Raw genomic sequence first — 12,225 nt, 5'->3', positions numbered from 1 at the left:
ATCGATTTCCAATGCACAGATTAAACTTCAAAGCATTTCCATTTTCTAGTTGTTGTTTCTTTTTTCTGGGCCGGGCTTCCCTCTTTTCTCTCAATCCCAATTTTCCCCATCACTTCAGTGGGCAGTCTGACTGTTGGTAGAACCCTGGCATAGATCTCCACGACCTCCTGGTTCCTTTCCGGTGACCCGATCTTATCTCTTAAAAACAAAGAGGAGACCCCCACTTGGCTGTGGAGTTGCCGAGAGATCAGAGGGTTAGAAATGAGAATGGAGGGTTCGTTCATGTCCTGGCTGTTTGTGCTCTGATTTCCAACCCCACAACCTGGCCACACAGGCTTCCTGACTCAACCAAAGACCCATATCTCCATAGATAGCCAGAAGATACTGAATTTGTCCTTGATCCCAGGAGCCACACTATCTCCTGCTTTGGAAGATGCTAGCGTCTTGTGAAGCATAACGGAGAAAATAAGTTGTGTTTGGGACCTGCAGGGAAGCCTGGAGCAGAAATCAGACTTGAAGGCTCAGCAGAATCTTCTGAGGCACTTGCTCATAATTAGCCCGCCTACACAGCTGCCAGCCAAATCTGGGACGAGGCCCAGCCATTTGCATTCCTGATTAGCACATCGAAGACCAGCTTTAGGAAACATGAAGCAGCAACTGGGCACTTAGGTACCAGGCAGAAAACCATGCACACAGAAACACGAGAGGCATACTACACACTGTAACATTCACCCACGGGCAAACAAACACATACGTCGGACCCACGCCAGCTCACCTCAAGTTCTTTGAAAATTCATGTGTCCAAATAACCTTCATTCAAATGAAAATACAAAGAAAAAAAAGAGTGCCAATTCTGGATGCAGATGGATTTTTTAAGGTAAGCAATTATTTTATTTCCCTGGCCTGACAGCATTGACTTCAAAGTACTAAAACCTGCAGCCAACAGGGCAGACGTACAGATTGCTCCCAGCTGGGAGGACGTTCTGCATTTGTAGAGATGAGTTGAAATGTCACATGTGAATGCAATTCCTGGTCCCACCCCCTCCCCACAGAGTCCCTAAATGAAAATGAATGAGTAAACCCCCCCCCCCCACGAAACGCTGGAGTCCTCACTCCATCTTTTTCTGTAGAGCAGATGCCATGGAGGGAAACAGCTGGCCATCACTTAGCATTCCAGTGCGTGTGGGACTGAAGAGACCGCAGCAGGGGGAGGATGCGTGGCAGGTGTGCAAATCTAGCTTACCTTGTAACCTGGACCCTCCACACACAGACGCTCTGTCCCTGTACGTGAGAAAAGTGAAGGAAATGCTAGAGGACTGATCCCGAGGCTCCTGAAATTCCAAGGTACTCATGGGACGAGGAGCAGAGATGTTCAACCCTGAACTCCAGTTTAATGCCATCGAAACTACTGGCAATCATAATCACGTTCCCGAACAACCCTATTTTCTAAGATGACTCCACCTAACCATCTGCGCAAGTGTCCACTGCGCGGCGCCGTGACACCGGGGTGGAAGAAAAGGACTAGGAGAGGGAGGAATCGGAGACAGAGGTCAGGGGTCACAATGCTTCAATGACAGTGGGCATCTTTTGGTCCCTTAGGTATGGTCCCCTACAGCTCCTAAAGCATTCTTTCCCCTTTCCCTGTGTGGCCTGTACAAATGCCAAATATCAAACCTCTGCCCAAAGAGACGGGAGTTGCTGCTGAACTGTATTCTTCCCTAGTGGCCACCTGCCTTTCTCGCAACCCTCTGATGAAACTGCACGGGAGCTCACAAGCAAGGCTGTGAGTTACGTGGTCACTACCCGGCTCTCACAGCCAATCCAACACAAGTTCCTCCTGGGCTGAGGAAGCAGAGAAAAAATTAACAGTTGAACTTGTGAAAAAAAGACGACAGTGTGTGCGGTGTGATGTTTTCCGATGTCTTCACCTGCGTCTCCTCCGCGGTCGGGAGCCCTCCCTCCGGTTCCCCGAGTCCCACGCGCACCCCTCCCCTACCCCCGAGTCCAGGTGCTCCCATCTGCCGGGCTTCTGCCTCATTTCCCGTAGACGCTTTCATCACTGTAGGCCACATACAGAAAATAGTCTTCCTCGTGGTTGTCCTAAAGGAGGAGACGATAAGACAGTTCAGAAAACATTAAACATTCACATTCGCTATCTCTATCATTCTGAGCCTTGAACAATATTGTAGGGGAGGCATGAAAGTCCCCCCCATTAGTCCCCTTAAAAAAAATGGAACAGGGTTGGGGTTACAGCCCAGTGGTGGAGCACTTGCCTAGCATGTGTGACACCCAAGGTTCAAGTTCTAACAGTACAAAAAAGGAAAAAACAAAACAAAAAAAAAAAAAGAAGAGGTATCAACTACACATTGAACTCTTACTTCACAAGCACAAGGCTTCGTAGATAACATATCACCAGCAGCAGAAAAATAACTGAGGTAAGCCTCACTTTTAAAAGGCAATCATTCTACAGTCAGCTTTAGTCAGGGGCCTTTCTTCCTGCAGTGCTCAACAGTGACTACGGTGAATGTTTAAAGCCTGGGCACACACAGTTCATCTAAATCGGCCCCTCCAAAGCTCGGGGGAGACTAAAGAACGTAAGACCCAGAGGAAGGGTGGTGAGAGGTTCGGAATGCTGCCTTCCAGGCGTAAGACCGCTGCTGCTGTCTTCGAACTCACAAGCAGCTTTGATCATCTATCTGCACCACTTCTCCATGAAACTGAGCTTATCAACACTCCACTGTGAAGGGGACAGGGGTTTGAGAGCCCAACCCTTTCTGAGGATCTACATGTAATTAATGTTTGATGGGGGTGGGGAGCCGTTCTCGGTAGTGGTGTAGACACGGGATAGGTGGCCATACTTCTACAAGCAAACTTTTACCACCCTCCTGTAAACAAAAATCCATTAAGTTAACAAACAACAGAAATAGATCTACCTGGTAAGATAAGGAAGAATGGGAGAACTGGGGTAAGGAGTGCGTGACTGAAATGCACAAGTATGAAAACACAAGAAAACCAATTACTTAAATGAATATATGCTAATAAAAGACCTGAAAGAAAACTGCTGGGTGTAATGAGCACGTTGGAGGCTGAGGTAGCAACACTGAAGCCTGGAGCCAGCCTGGGCTGCATGGCAAATTCCAAGCCAGCCTGAGCTTCACGTCAAGATACTGTCTTAAAAAACAAACAAAAGGTCCTCAAGGCTTAACAGGGATGGCTAATGAAATAAATATCAAAACAAACAAAACCAAACAAGTACACTACAATATAGAACCCTGGTAAACGGGTCTGTATTTTCTTCTTCTTTTTTTTTCTTTTTGGTTTCTCTGTGTAGCCTTGGCCGTCCTGGACTCACTTTGTAGACCAGGTTGGCCTCGAACTCGCACCAATTCACCTGGTTCTGCCACTCTGAGTGCTGGGATCATAGGTATGTGCCACTGTACCAGGCTCCAGTCTGTATTTTCAGTAAAACTCTTTCAACTTTTTGGCAGGTTTTCAACGCTTTCACAAACAAAATGTTGAGATAGAATTCTCATCTTGAAAAATATATATATATTATTCTAGGGCTGGGAGTAAAGGCTCAGTAAAGGCTCGCCTTGAAAGCCCAGAGGACATGACTTCAATTCCCAGAACTCAGACAAAAATGGCCAGCCTCCTGGTGTACACCCGCAAGCACAGACACACAACTTAAAAAGAGCCCCTCACTCTAGCAGTGAGGGCAGAGATACGGCAAGGCACATCCCGTATGCACGCCCATGGGGAATAGATGCTGTGAAACGAGGGCTAAAGCAGGGGTCAGCAGGTGTGCACATGGCGAGCTAGCAGGGCACGGCGCCTTGCATGACGTCTTTCAAGGAGTGGGACAGTTGCCATCTTAGAAAACGCCACGAGTGTGAGCTCCTCACCACAGTTTACCTCAAAGAGCCAGAGTCTGCCTTTGCATTTTGGCTCATTCACTGGTACTCAGATAACGGGAACTCTCCATGATCTAAGGTTTGTTCTGGAAAGACAGCGTTCGGATGCGGCTGTTCTAAGCCCATCTTGACAGTTTCTGCTGGGACTAACTGTTGAGGGCAGGACTCCAGGGGCTGCCCTTGCAGGGGCTGCGCCTTGCAGGTGTTCTACTGCTGCGTCCGGGTGCCTGGCAAGCAGGGAGTGGAGGGCACAGCTCACTAACGAACTGTTCTCCCAGAGAAAGGGACAGAACCACGGGCTCCCGGTGATGCTCTGCTCTCAAGAACCACTCCAGACAGCCATAAGGCACTACAGCCAGGCAAGGCAATGGAAGAGAGATTTCAGAAGATTAAACCGAGCGTCCCTAAATGACAGGGGGTATCTAATCTCCCAGCTTCACACTGCCGAGGGTAAGAGGATCCCCACAAATAACACCGCCTGCCCTACTTCCCAGGTGTTTAACAAACCCTGGAACCAGAAGGAGATGACGGCAGGCTGCCGGAGACCGGGACCAAAACCATTACCTCATACAGCTGGCCCATGGTAGCACTGGTGGGAGGGATAGTGTTGTTGACAAAGAAGAATAAGGCGTCCTCGGGTCTCAGGTGGATCCTCTTCCGGATTAAGAAGTAGAACTGGCCAACTTCACAAAGGCAACAGGGAGCAGGGCAGGGCGTGAAAGAGGATTAAAGGGAGAAAATCTCAGAAAAACCAAAACCCAACATCCAAGTACAAGCTTTTCAGACCCAAATACTGTCCCAGAGCCTTTGTGGCAAAGCAAAGGCCTGTCCAGCCCCTGACACACCACCGCTGCACTGCTTCCCTTCCGTTAACATACCCACCCAGCCTAGCGACCGCTGTGGGGGAGTCTGATCGAAGCATTCCCATCTAAAACAGACCACCCCGCCCCATGCCTTTCAGCCCCATTTGCACCGAGAGCTAACAATGGGAAGAGAGCCATGCCGAGGCCTCGGAACTCTGGCCATCCCAGCACCACGGCGGTTAACACTGGGGCAATGAGTGCATTCAGTGTTTAACTTCTCCCTCCAAGCAACAAAAAGCTTCTCCACGGCTGATTAATAAACACATGAGCACTGGAGCAAACATACCGAAAAGAATCTTTGCAGGGTATCCTGAAAGCACCTGGTGCTTCATTAAGAACAAGGTAAAGTCTAAATACATATACTTCAAAACAGAAGATAGGCTAAGGTCTGCAGTTTTCATGCACCCCCCCCCAAACCGAAATACAAATAAAGCACTTAGATATAACCTCTGACGCATGATACTCCCAAGACACTAGGCTAGCTCTGGAACAGATCGACCTCAGGACACCATGGTATAAATTGGTATAAAGTGGTATAAATTGCGGACTATTGTTTTTTTTGTTCCCATAGTACTGCTTTGTTCTGTCTCCGCGATTAAGGCACATGAGTAAGGCACTGGGAAATAAACAGAACTGGAAACAGGAGGGCAGGGTAAGCCTAGCTGCACTGGCCAGCTCCTGGAAGAAACCCATGCACGGCTTAGAAATGAAGATCAAGAATGCTCTGGCGGTAGTGAGGGTCAGGAGAAAGATCATTACCCGTGAGGTCAGAGGGTACGAGGTACTTCCTCTTGTCCAGATCAGGGACCCTAGCTTTAGGAGCCTTTTCCACGATGACCTAGAAAAAGAAGAAGAGGGTGGGGATGAAAACTGCAAAGCCTCGCACTGCCTTTTTCCTTCCGCACCTTAAATTTAGGCACACTAGGCTCAGTGTAATTTTTCAGTCCCTTCTTTTCAATGCTCCTTGACCTCAAGTAACTACAAATTACCAATAAAGGGCTGTAAAAGATATATTAGAGAATCAAAAACATGGTGTGTTTCTAAGACAGTCTGATGACCTACTAGTTTTGTTTTTTTTCTCTAAAACACCACTTATGGAGATAGTATGGTGATAAACAGCACTCTGTCGAAGTGTGAAGAGTAAATTCTGACCCCTAAATTCCGTGTGAATGCCGGGTCGATGTGTGGGCCCAGTGCTGGGTTCCTTGGGCCAAGCTCTCTGGCTGGACTAACTAAAGTGGCAAGATCTGGGTTCACAGCGAGTAACGTGAAGAGCAACTAAAAACTGTACCAGACAGCAACGTCTGGCCTCCAGACACATACACATACTCACACAAATGTCCCCTCCCATGTCCACCCGCTTACACGGAGGGGGAAATGGCATTTATTTAGACATGGCATGACAGCTTAGATTTTCAATGCCTTCCAAAGGCCCCTATGTTAATGAAGCGCTCCTACCTTGGTGCTTTGAACAAGTGAAGGAAGCTAAGGGATGGGCATCATGGGAGTTTTAAGTCACTGAACCATGAAGGCTGATCTCCATCTGTTGTTGCTTCTGTGCTTCCACCACGACAGGCTGACTCACCACCAGCCCAAAGAATGGAGCCAACTGAGCACCAACCGGGATTTCTGAAGCCAGTAGCCTTCTTGCCTTACAGAAGTTGACTGCCTCAGACATTGCTACAGCGACAGGTAACGTGGCTCGGATTTCGATCTTTACAGAGAAGCACTCACCACTAAGTGAAAAACTCTATGAATTTTTATAATGAATGACACTTTATGAGGGCAATGCACTGAACCATTCAGTGTTGTGAACTGTGTTAGGATTTTTATGGATTTTCAATGTCTACATCAAATATTTTTCTACATTAAATATTTTATGAAGTTTTTAAAGATTATGCGTTTTGTAACAAAGAAAATGACACATAAAACATTAGATGACATATATGTATTTACTTAGAAAACAGAAAATATCTGCAAGAATATTCTTTGTTTTGAAAAACTCAGATATAAAAAAAAAAAAAAAATGGGAAATACCAAAAAGTAAAGAAGCAGAAACAGACACTGGACAAGTATCCCCAGAAGCTGTGTGACCTTCAGAACGTTTCCGTCCTCTCTGAACTTCTGCATCAAGCTACACACCCAGCCCCACGAAAGACCATACACACAAGTATAAGCAAACGCTTGGGTAGAAAGGGGTGAATCCAAAGCTTCAAGTTAAATAGAAAAGAACCTGAAAAAGAGATCAGTGATGGAGCAAAAAACGAGGAAGGAAAGAAGGCAGGCAGGAAACAGGAAGCTCTCATGTTGACCACTGGGTCCCGCAGCTCCCGCCAAGGGGAGAGGGACACTGTTCTCTGCGTCTGTGGCAGGCGGCTCATACACCATAAGGCTATTTAAAAATGTTTAAAAATAGTGCATCCAGTAGTTTCCGCTGTTACAGGTTTTCGACACTCTGTTATTTCAAGATCCCATGATCCTCTCTCCCAAGGCCCACACATACCTCTTCTGAGGCCAAGCTTAAGTTGTGAGTCAGCCTAGGCGCCTTATAAACCTGGTGGCTTTTCTGTAAATACCTGACCATAGGAAGACACAGAGCTGTGCCCAAGGCACAGGAGCTCCTGTTACAACACTGAATCAAAGCCACAGGGCAGAGGGTTCCAGTGCTGCCGCAAACCCACATCTCTGCCACTTAGCAGAGTTTGATGTCACAACCAGATGACAGGCATCGGCTGTGAGCCTCTCAGGTTGGGAGGCACCACCAGAGGATGAAAAGTGAAGAATCCATGAGATCTGGGTGATGGTTCCTTAGCTTGCCAATTATCACAGACGTAAAACATTCAACATCAAGTCATGAGCAGAAGAAAAAAAAGGAGAAACTAAAATATTCTGGGTGAGTGCAGTAACCAACTGAATGAGACGGGGTCCTGTCGTGATGAGGTATGCAGGGTTTAACTTGGAAAACAGGTACACGTCACAGCTCGTATTTCCGTTGAAGTTCTGAATAACAGGTGGACATTCGCTTAAGTTTCTTGGCTGGCCCTGGACTACCAACTCAACTCCAGATGGCAGCAAGAGTTAACCTACTTCCTGGGCTCACCCGCGTAAGGTGTACCCTTAACTTAATCAAACAATACTACAATCTGGAAAACAAAAACCAGAAACTACAGGGAAAAAAAAAAAAAAAAAAAAGGACCTGAAGGCCACGGGCTCTGGAAGCCCTGAAGCATGACAGCCAGGACTGGAATTCCCCTCTGCCAGCCAACAATGTCAAACCTTCAGGTGATGACTTCACTTCCCTGTGCTTCAGAGCATATGTCTATAGCACAGGGATTTTAATGGTGTGAGGAGAGTCAGCGAATATACACACAAGGCATTCAGAATCCTGCGAGATACGCGGTCCATGTGTCATTTTAAAATAATAAGGTGTGTGTGACAAAATTTGAAAGCGAGCCACGGTCCAGAGCTCAAGGAAATAACACGTGACGGGCTGTGCACTAAGGAGGCATGACTAGTGTGCTCCCAGCCTTTCTGGTAGAACCCGTGTGTGTAATTCCTGGAGAACGGTGGAATAGTTAACTCTCTTCTTCCTTACAGAAAATGGGGCTGAGGACTTTCTCTCTTGCTGTGCCTACATTTCTTCTGGTAGTCATGGCTAAGATACAGACTAAAAAGAAGACCCCCCCACACACACACATACATACACACACACACCTTAATCCCTGTACTACATTCTTTCCCCACCCGTTAAAGAAACAGTTGCTAGGAAACTGGCCCATCCCTCTAGGGAGGGACACCAGATCATTAATGGTTTGGGGACCTGCCTATAGCCAATCAATTCAAAATGTAGCATTTTTGACCAACAGATGCTTGCCAGGCAGGAATCACCCCTGCCTTGGGCATGCTGGAAGGGACCAGAATCTTTAAATCACCCAACTAACCTGAGCATGGCGGTGGGGGGTGTGGGCCCAAGCTGCAGCTTATAATTTGTAGCTTGTAATAAAAAGATCCTCATGTGGTTTGCCACGGACTCGGCTCCTGGTGGTGGTCTTTTGGGGTATTGCGATTCAGGCACAACAGCTGAGATACAGACTAAGAAAAGACCCCTCACACACACACACACACACCTTCCCAAAGTACTTATGCCTCAAGAAAAATTAGCCCAGCTCTTTACCCTCCAAAGTTAAGATTAGTGCTAATCTAACATCGCTGCCTGCCTGTACAGACAAAGAAAATGACTTTAAAATTCCCTGCACCTCTATCCATCGTATCTAACAGCGGTGTCATCCTCTGCTTCCAATTCTGCTGCGTAGCCTTAAAAAAAAAAGATGGAAAAAAAAAAAAAAAAGCAAATGGGTGGGGGAGGGGGCAAAGCGAAAAACACCCGGATGCTGAAGACTTCCCTCATTACTTTTCTCCTCACTGCACGAACTGGGTTTTGGCTGCTTGAGTCGGGTTGTAATTCATGGAGGAAATGGTTCTCAGTCTTGGGATCCAAGGGTCCACCCATCGCAATGCAGGGCAAGGCCTTCTTTCGCAGCACATGGCCAGAGACAGTAATGATGGAGAGGCAGGCTGACGGTGGCGCAGAGAGCGTGACCTTGTTTGCCAGGGAGGAGGGGAGGTAGGGGCTGGTGGATGTCCCCTGCCTCCTAATTCTAAGAAAACTCAGGACAGAATCTACCGGCTTCCTCTAGTTTTATTTTATTTATTTTTTCCTCCTACGCTCAAGGAAATGAGGACGAAACTCGAATTCATGGAGAACCAAGTAGGACAGGCATGGACAGGCGCAAAGCTCATCCCACCTGCCGCCCCACGGTTGGTCTGTGTTCTCTAGAAACGCATCCAATCTGGCGCCCCCAACCTCTCGCCCCTGCACACACAGGCTGCAGCACGCGCACATCCCCACCTCCACGAGTGCTGAATCCTGCTGACTCACCCACCACGCAGGCTGCGCCTTCAAGATGCCAAGGGTGGGCACAGGCCCTGAGGATACCGGCTTGTCAAAACCGGTTAGGATTACTTGAATCCAGGGCCCCTCCTGCGCCAGGGCCACCTGCCAGCGCCAAGCTACCCCGCAGCTCCAGGGCAACCAGCTCCCCGAACTCCCCGGCTCGGTTCCCCCTCCCCGCCCCAACTCACCGGCACTCGGTCAGGGTATTTCTTCCTAATCTTTTCACCTTCCTTTTTCCGGTACTCGAAGGGGTGGTCCTCCTTATATTGGAACTTCATTATGGACCGCGGGATTTAGGAGCTTCCCGGACCGGGCCTGCTGCGCGCGCTGGTGACTGCCCTCTTGTCTGGCCACCCCTGGTCAATGTCAACCTTATCACAATCGCTCCACCCGCGTCAGCTCCCACGCGCCCCTCGCCGCACTACGTGGCCAAACGTCCAGACAGGGACCTGGAGATCTCCCGGCCCGAAGGTAAAGGACCACCAGGTGAAGAAACACGGTGTCTTTTCCCAAGATCTGGGGACACAAAAACACCGGGGCGGTGCTGTGACATCACGACGCCCCGCCCCCGGCGCAGAAGACCTGCTGGATGGGGGTGGACGGAAACATTGTTTATTTGTCTGCGTCTTCTTTATGCCTAAGCTTTTCCCAATCCCCCCAAGAAAAGCAAAACTATTTTATTCTGATTTTTGTCGTTGTGAGTTGATACTACAGATATTTTGTTAATCCAAAGAATAGTCTAACAAATGTCTTCTTCCCTCCCTTTCATGTTTCTTGCTTGATGACCCAAACAAACACACAGGAAGAAAATCCAGCTGTTTCCAGAGCAATGGGATCAGGAGTCTGATGGTGGAGAGGTGCCAGGCGTCACGAGATCTGTAGCCCAGGCTGAAATGTCCTGTGCTTGCATTTTGACCTTTGCCTCTGGCACCCGCGGCTGGCCTGGCTTCTCCGCCCCAGCTCCTCCTTCCCACTTTGGCGTCCTTTCGTTTGGATCTCTGCTAGAATTGGTACAGAGACAACATAAACAGAGCGTGACTCAGGGATTTGAAGACCGTGTACGGGGGAAGAACAGGGAGTCATCAAGGTTAGAAGAAGCGATGCCAGCGATGAACACCGGGCTTCGTGCACGTTCAAAGAAAATGATTCCTTTCACTGTATCCGCTTAACCCAGAAGTGTGGTCCTGGGTTCTTGGAAATACAGAGGTCAAGCAGTTTAGGTGTCTAATATCCCCAACAGTATTTTCCGAGGGCTGCAGTCCTGATGAAAAGGCCTCATGGGAACCAAAAGCCCCGGGCTAGCTCGCTGATGGAAGGCCCTGAGCATACAAAGAGAGTCAGCCCAGGCCCTGCCGGCATACTGAATTCCCCACTGAGACTCTTTGGATGCTGGGTTAGCCTACTGCTCCTCTGGCAGTAACTCCAGACCTGTATTTTGGGAGCATCGGAAATGGCAGAGGGAGGTCAGGGATGCTGTGAAAATAGGATTACTTCTAAAATGGTACCAGGCAAGCTGCCCCTACTGCCTGCCTGATTTTTCTTTTCTTTTTTTTCTTTTCTTTTCTTTTCTTTTCTTTTCTTTTCTTTTCTTTTCTTTTCTTTCTCTCTCTCTCTCTTTCTCTTTCTTTCTCTCTCTCTCTCTCTCTCTCTCTCTCTCTCTCTCTCAGTGGCTTGACCTTAAAAATGTCACAGAGTAAAACAAGCTAAATTTAACTGTCAACACAAGAAAATGAAAGGCGTAGACGGCTTCTTGTTTTTCTCCTAGGAAGCTTTGAACCGTACCTACGTATAAAGACCAATGAGTTGATGCATCACATTGTTCTGTTTATCTTAATAATTTTCAAACTGAAAATAGTTTAAACCTCTTAATCATTTTTACCTTTGACTAGAATACAATGAAGTCTTCCAGAAGAGAACTTTACAACCAGTTGTGGTGAACCTGGGGATTAAGATGGTAATAATGTCATTTTCTGAGTGACCTTCAGGTTTTTATAGATGTACATTCTCAGCAGTTCTTCAGTCCAGTCTTAATGGCATTACAGGGTCCTGGTTTCAGGTAGCACCCCCTACTGGACAAGCTGTCCTTCACAGGCCTAGACATCTCTAGCCATAGTAAAAACCCATCAGACTGGACTGATTCTGAGATGAACAGAACCAGCGCTCTCCCTCTCTGAAGGCTTGGACACCCCAGGGGACAGCAGCCCTCTTCCTTAATCACCCCAGAGCAACCAGAGACCACCTCAGCAATGAGAATTCACTAGAAAGCTGCTCTAGAGAGTTCCTTAATCTCTCAGACTATTGGAACAATTGGCCTGCCAAATAGAAATTTCCCCAGGAATCTCGTGCTTGGAGACAGAAAAGGCACCAACTAGAGGAAGAATTTGTAAGACTTCAAACAGTTCCAACAACTTGTTTCATGACCTTCCAGGATAAGACTGGAATCCATATAATGGCTGTGGTATAGGGGACCATACCTCAGTTGGGACCAGGTAGCTGT

The 12,225-nt window shown here is 47.8% G+C and overlaps 1 protein-coding gene across 1 annotated transcript; it reads right to left on the bottom strand.

The window, feature by feature from the left end:
• Positions 1-866: 866 nt before the first annotated feature.
• Positions 867-10,279, bottom strand: Gabarapl1 (GABA type A receptor associated protein like 1). The gene is made up of 4 exons (XM_021655295.2): positions 9,917-10,279; positions 5,534-5,612; positions 4,476-4,594; positions 867-2,100 (listed from the first exon to the last, which is right to left on the bottom strand). Exons 1-4 carry the CDS (start codon positions 10,004-10,006, stop codon positions 2,035-2,037), a joined length of 354 nt encoding a protein of 117 aa, XP_021510970.1. The 5' UTR covers positions 10,007-10,279; the 3' UTR covers positions 867-2,034.
• Positions 10,280-12,225: the final 1,946 nt, after the last annotated feature.

The sequence above is a fragment of the Meriones unguiculatus genome, chromosome 5, assembly GCF_030254825.1.
Source record: "Meriones unguiculatus strain TT.TT164.6M chromosome 5, Bangor_MerUng_6.1, whole genome shotgun sequence".
In the NCBI taxonomy this organism is placed as follows: Eukaryota; Metazoa; Chordata; class Mammalia; order Rodentia; family Muridae; genus Meriones; species Meriones unguiculatus.
This window is presented reverse-complemented; position numbering and strand designations above follow the sequence as displayed.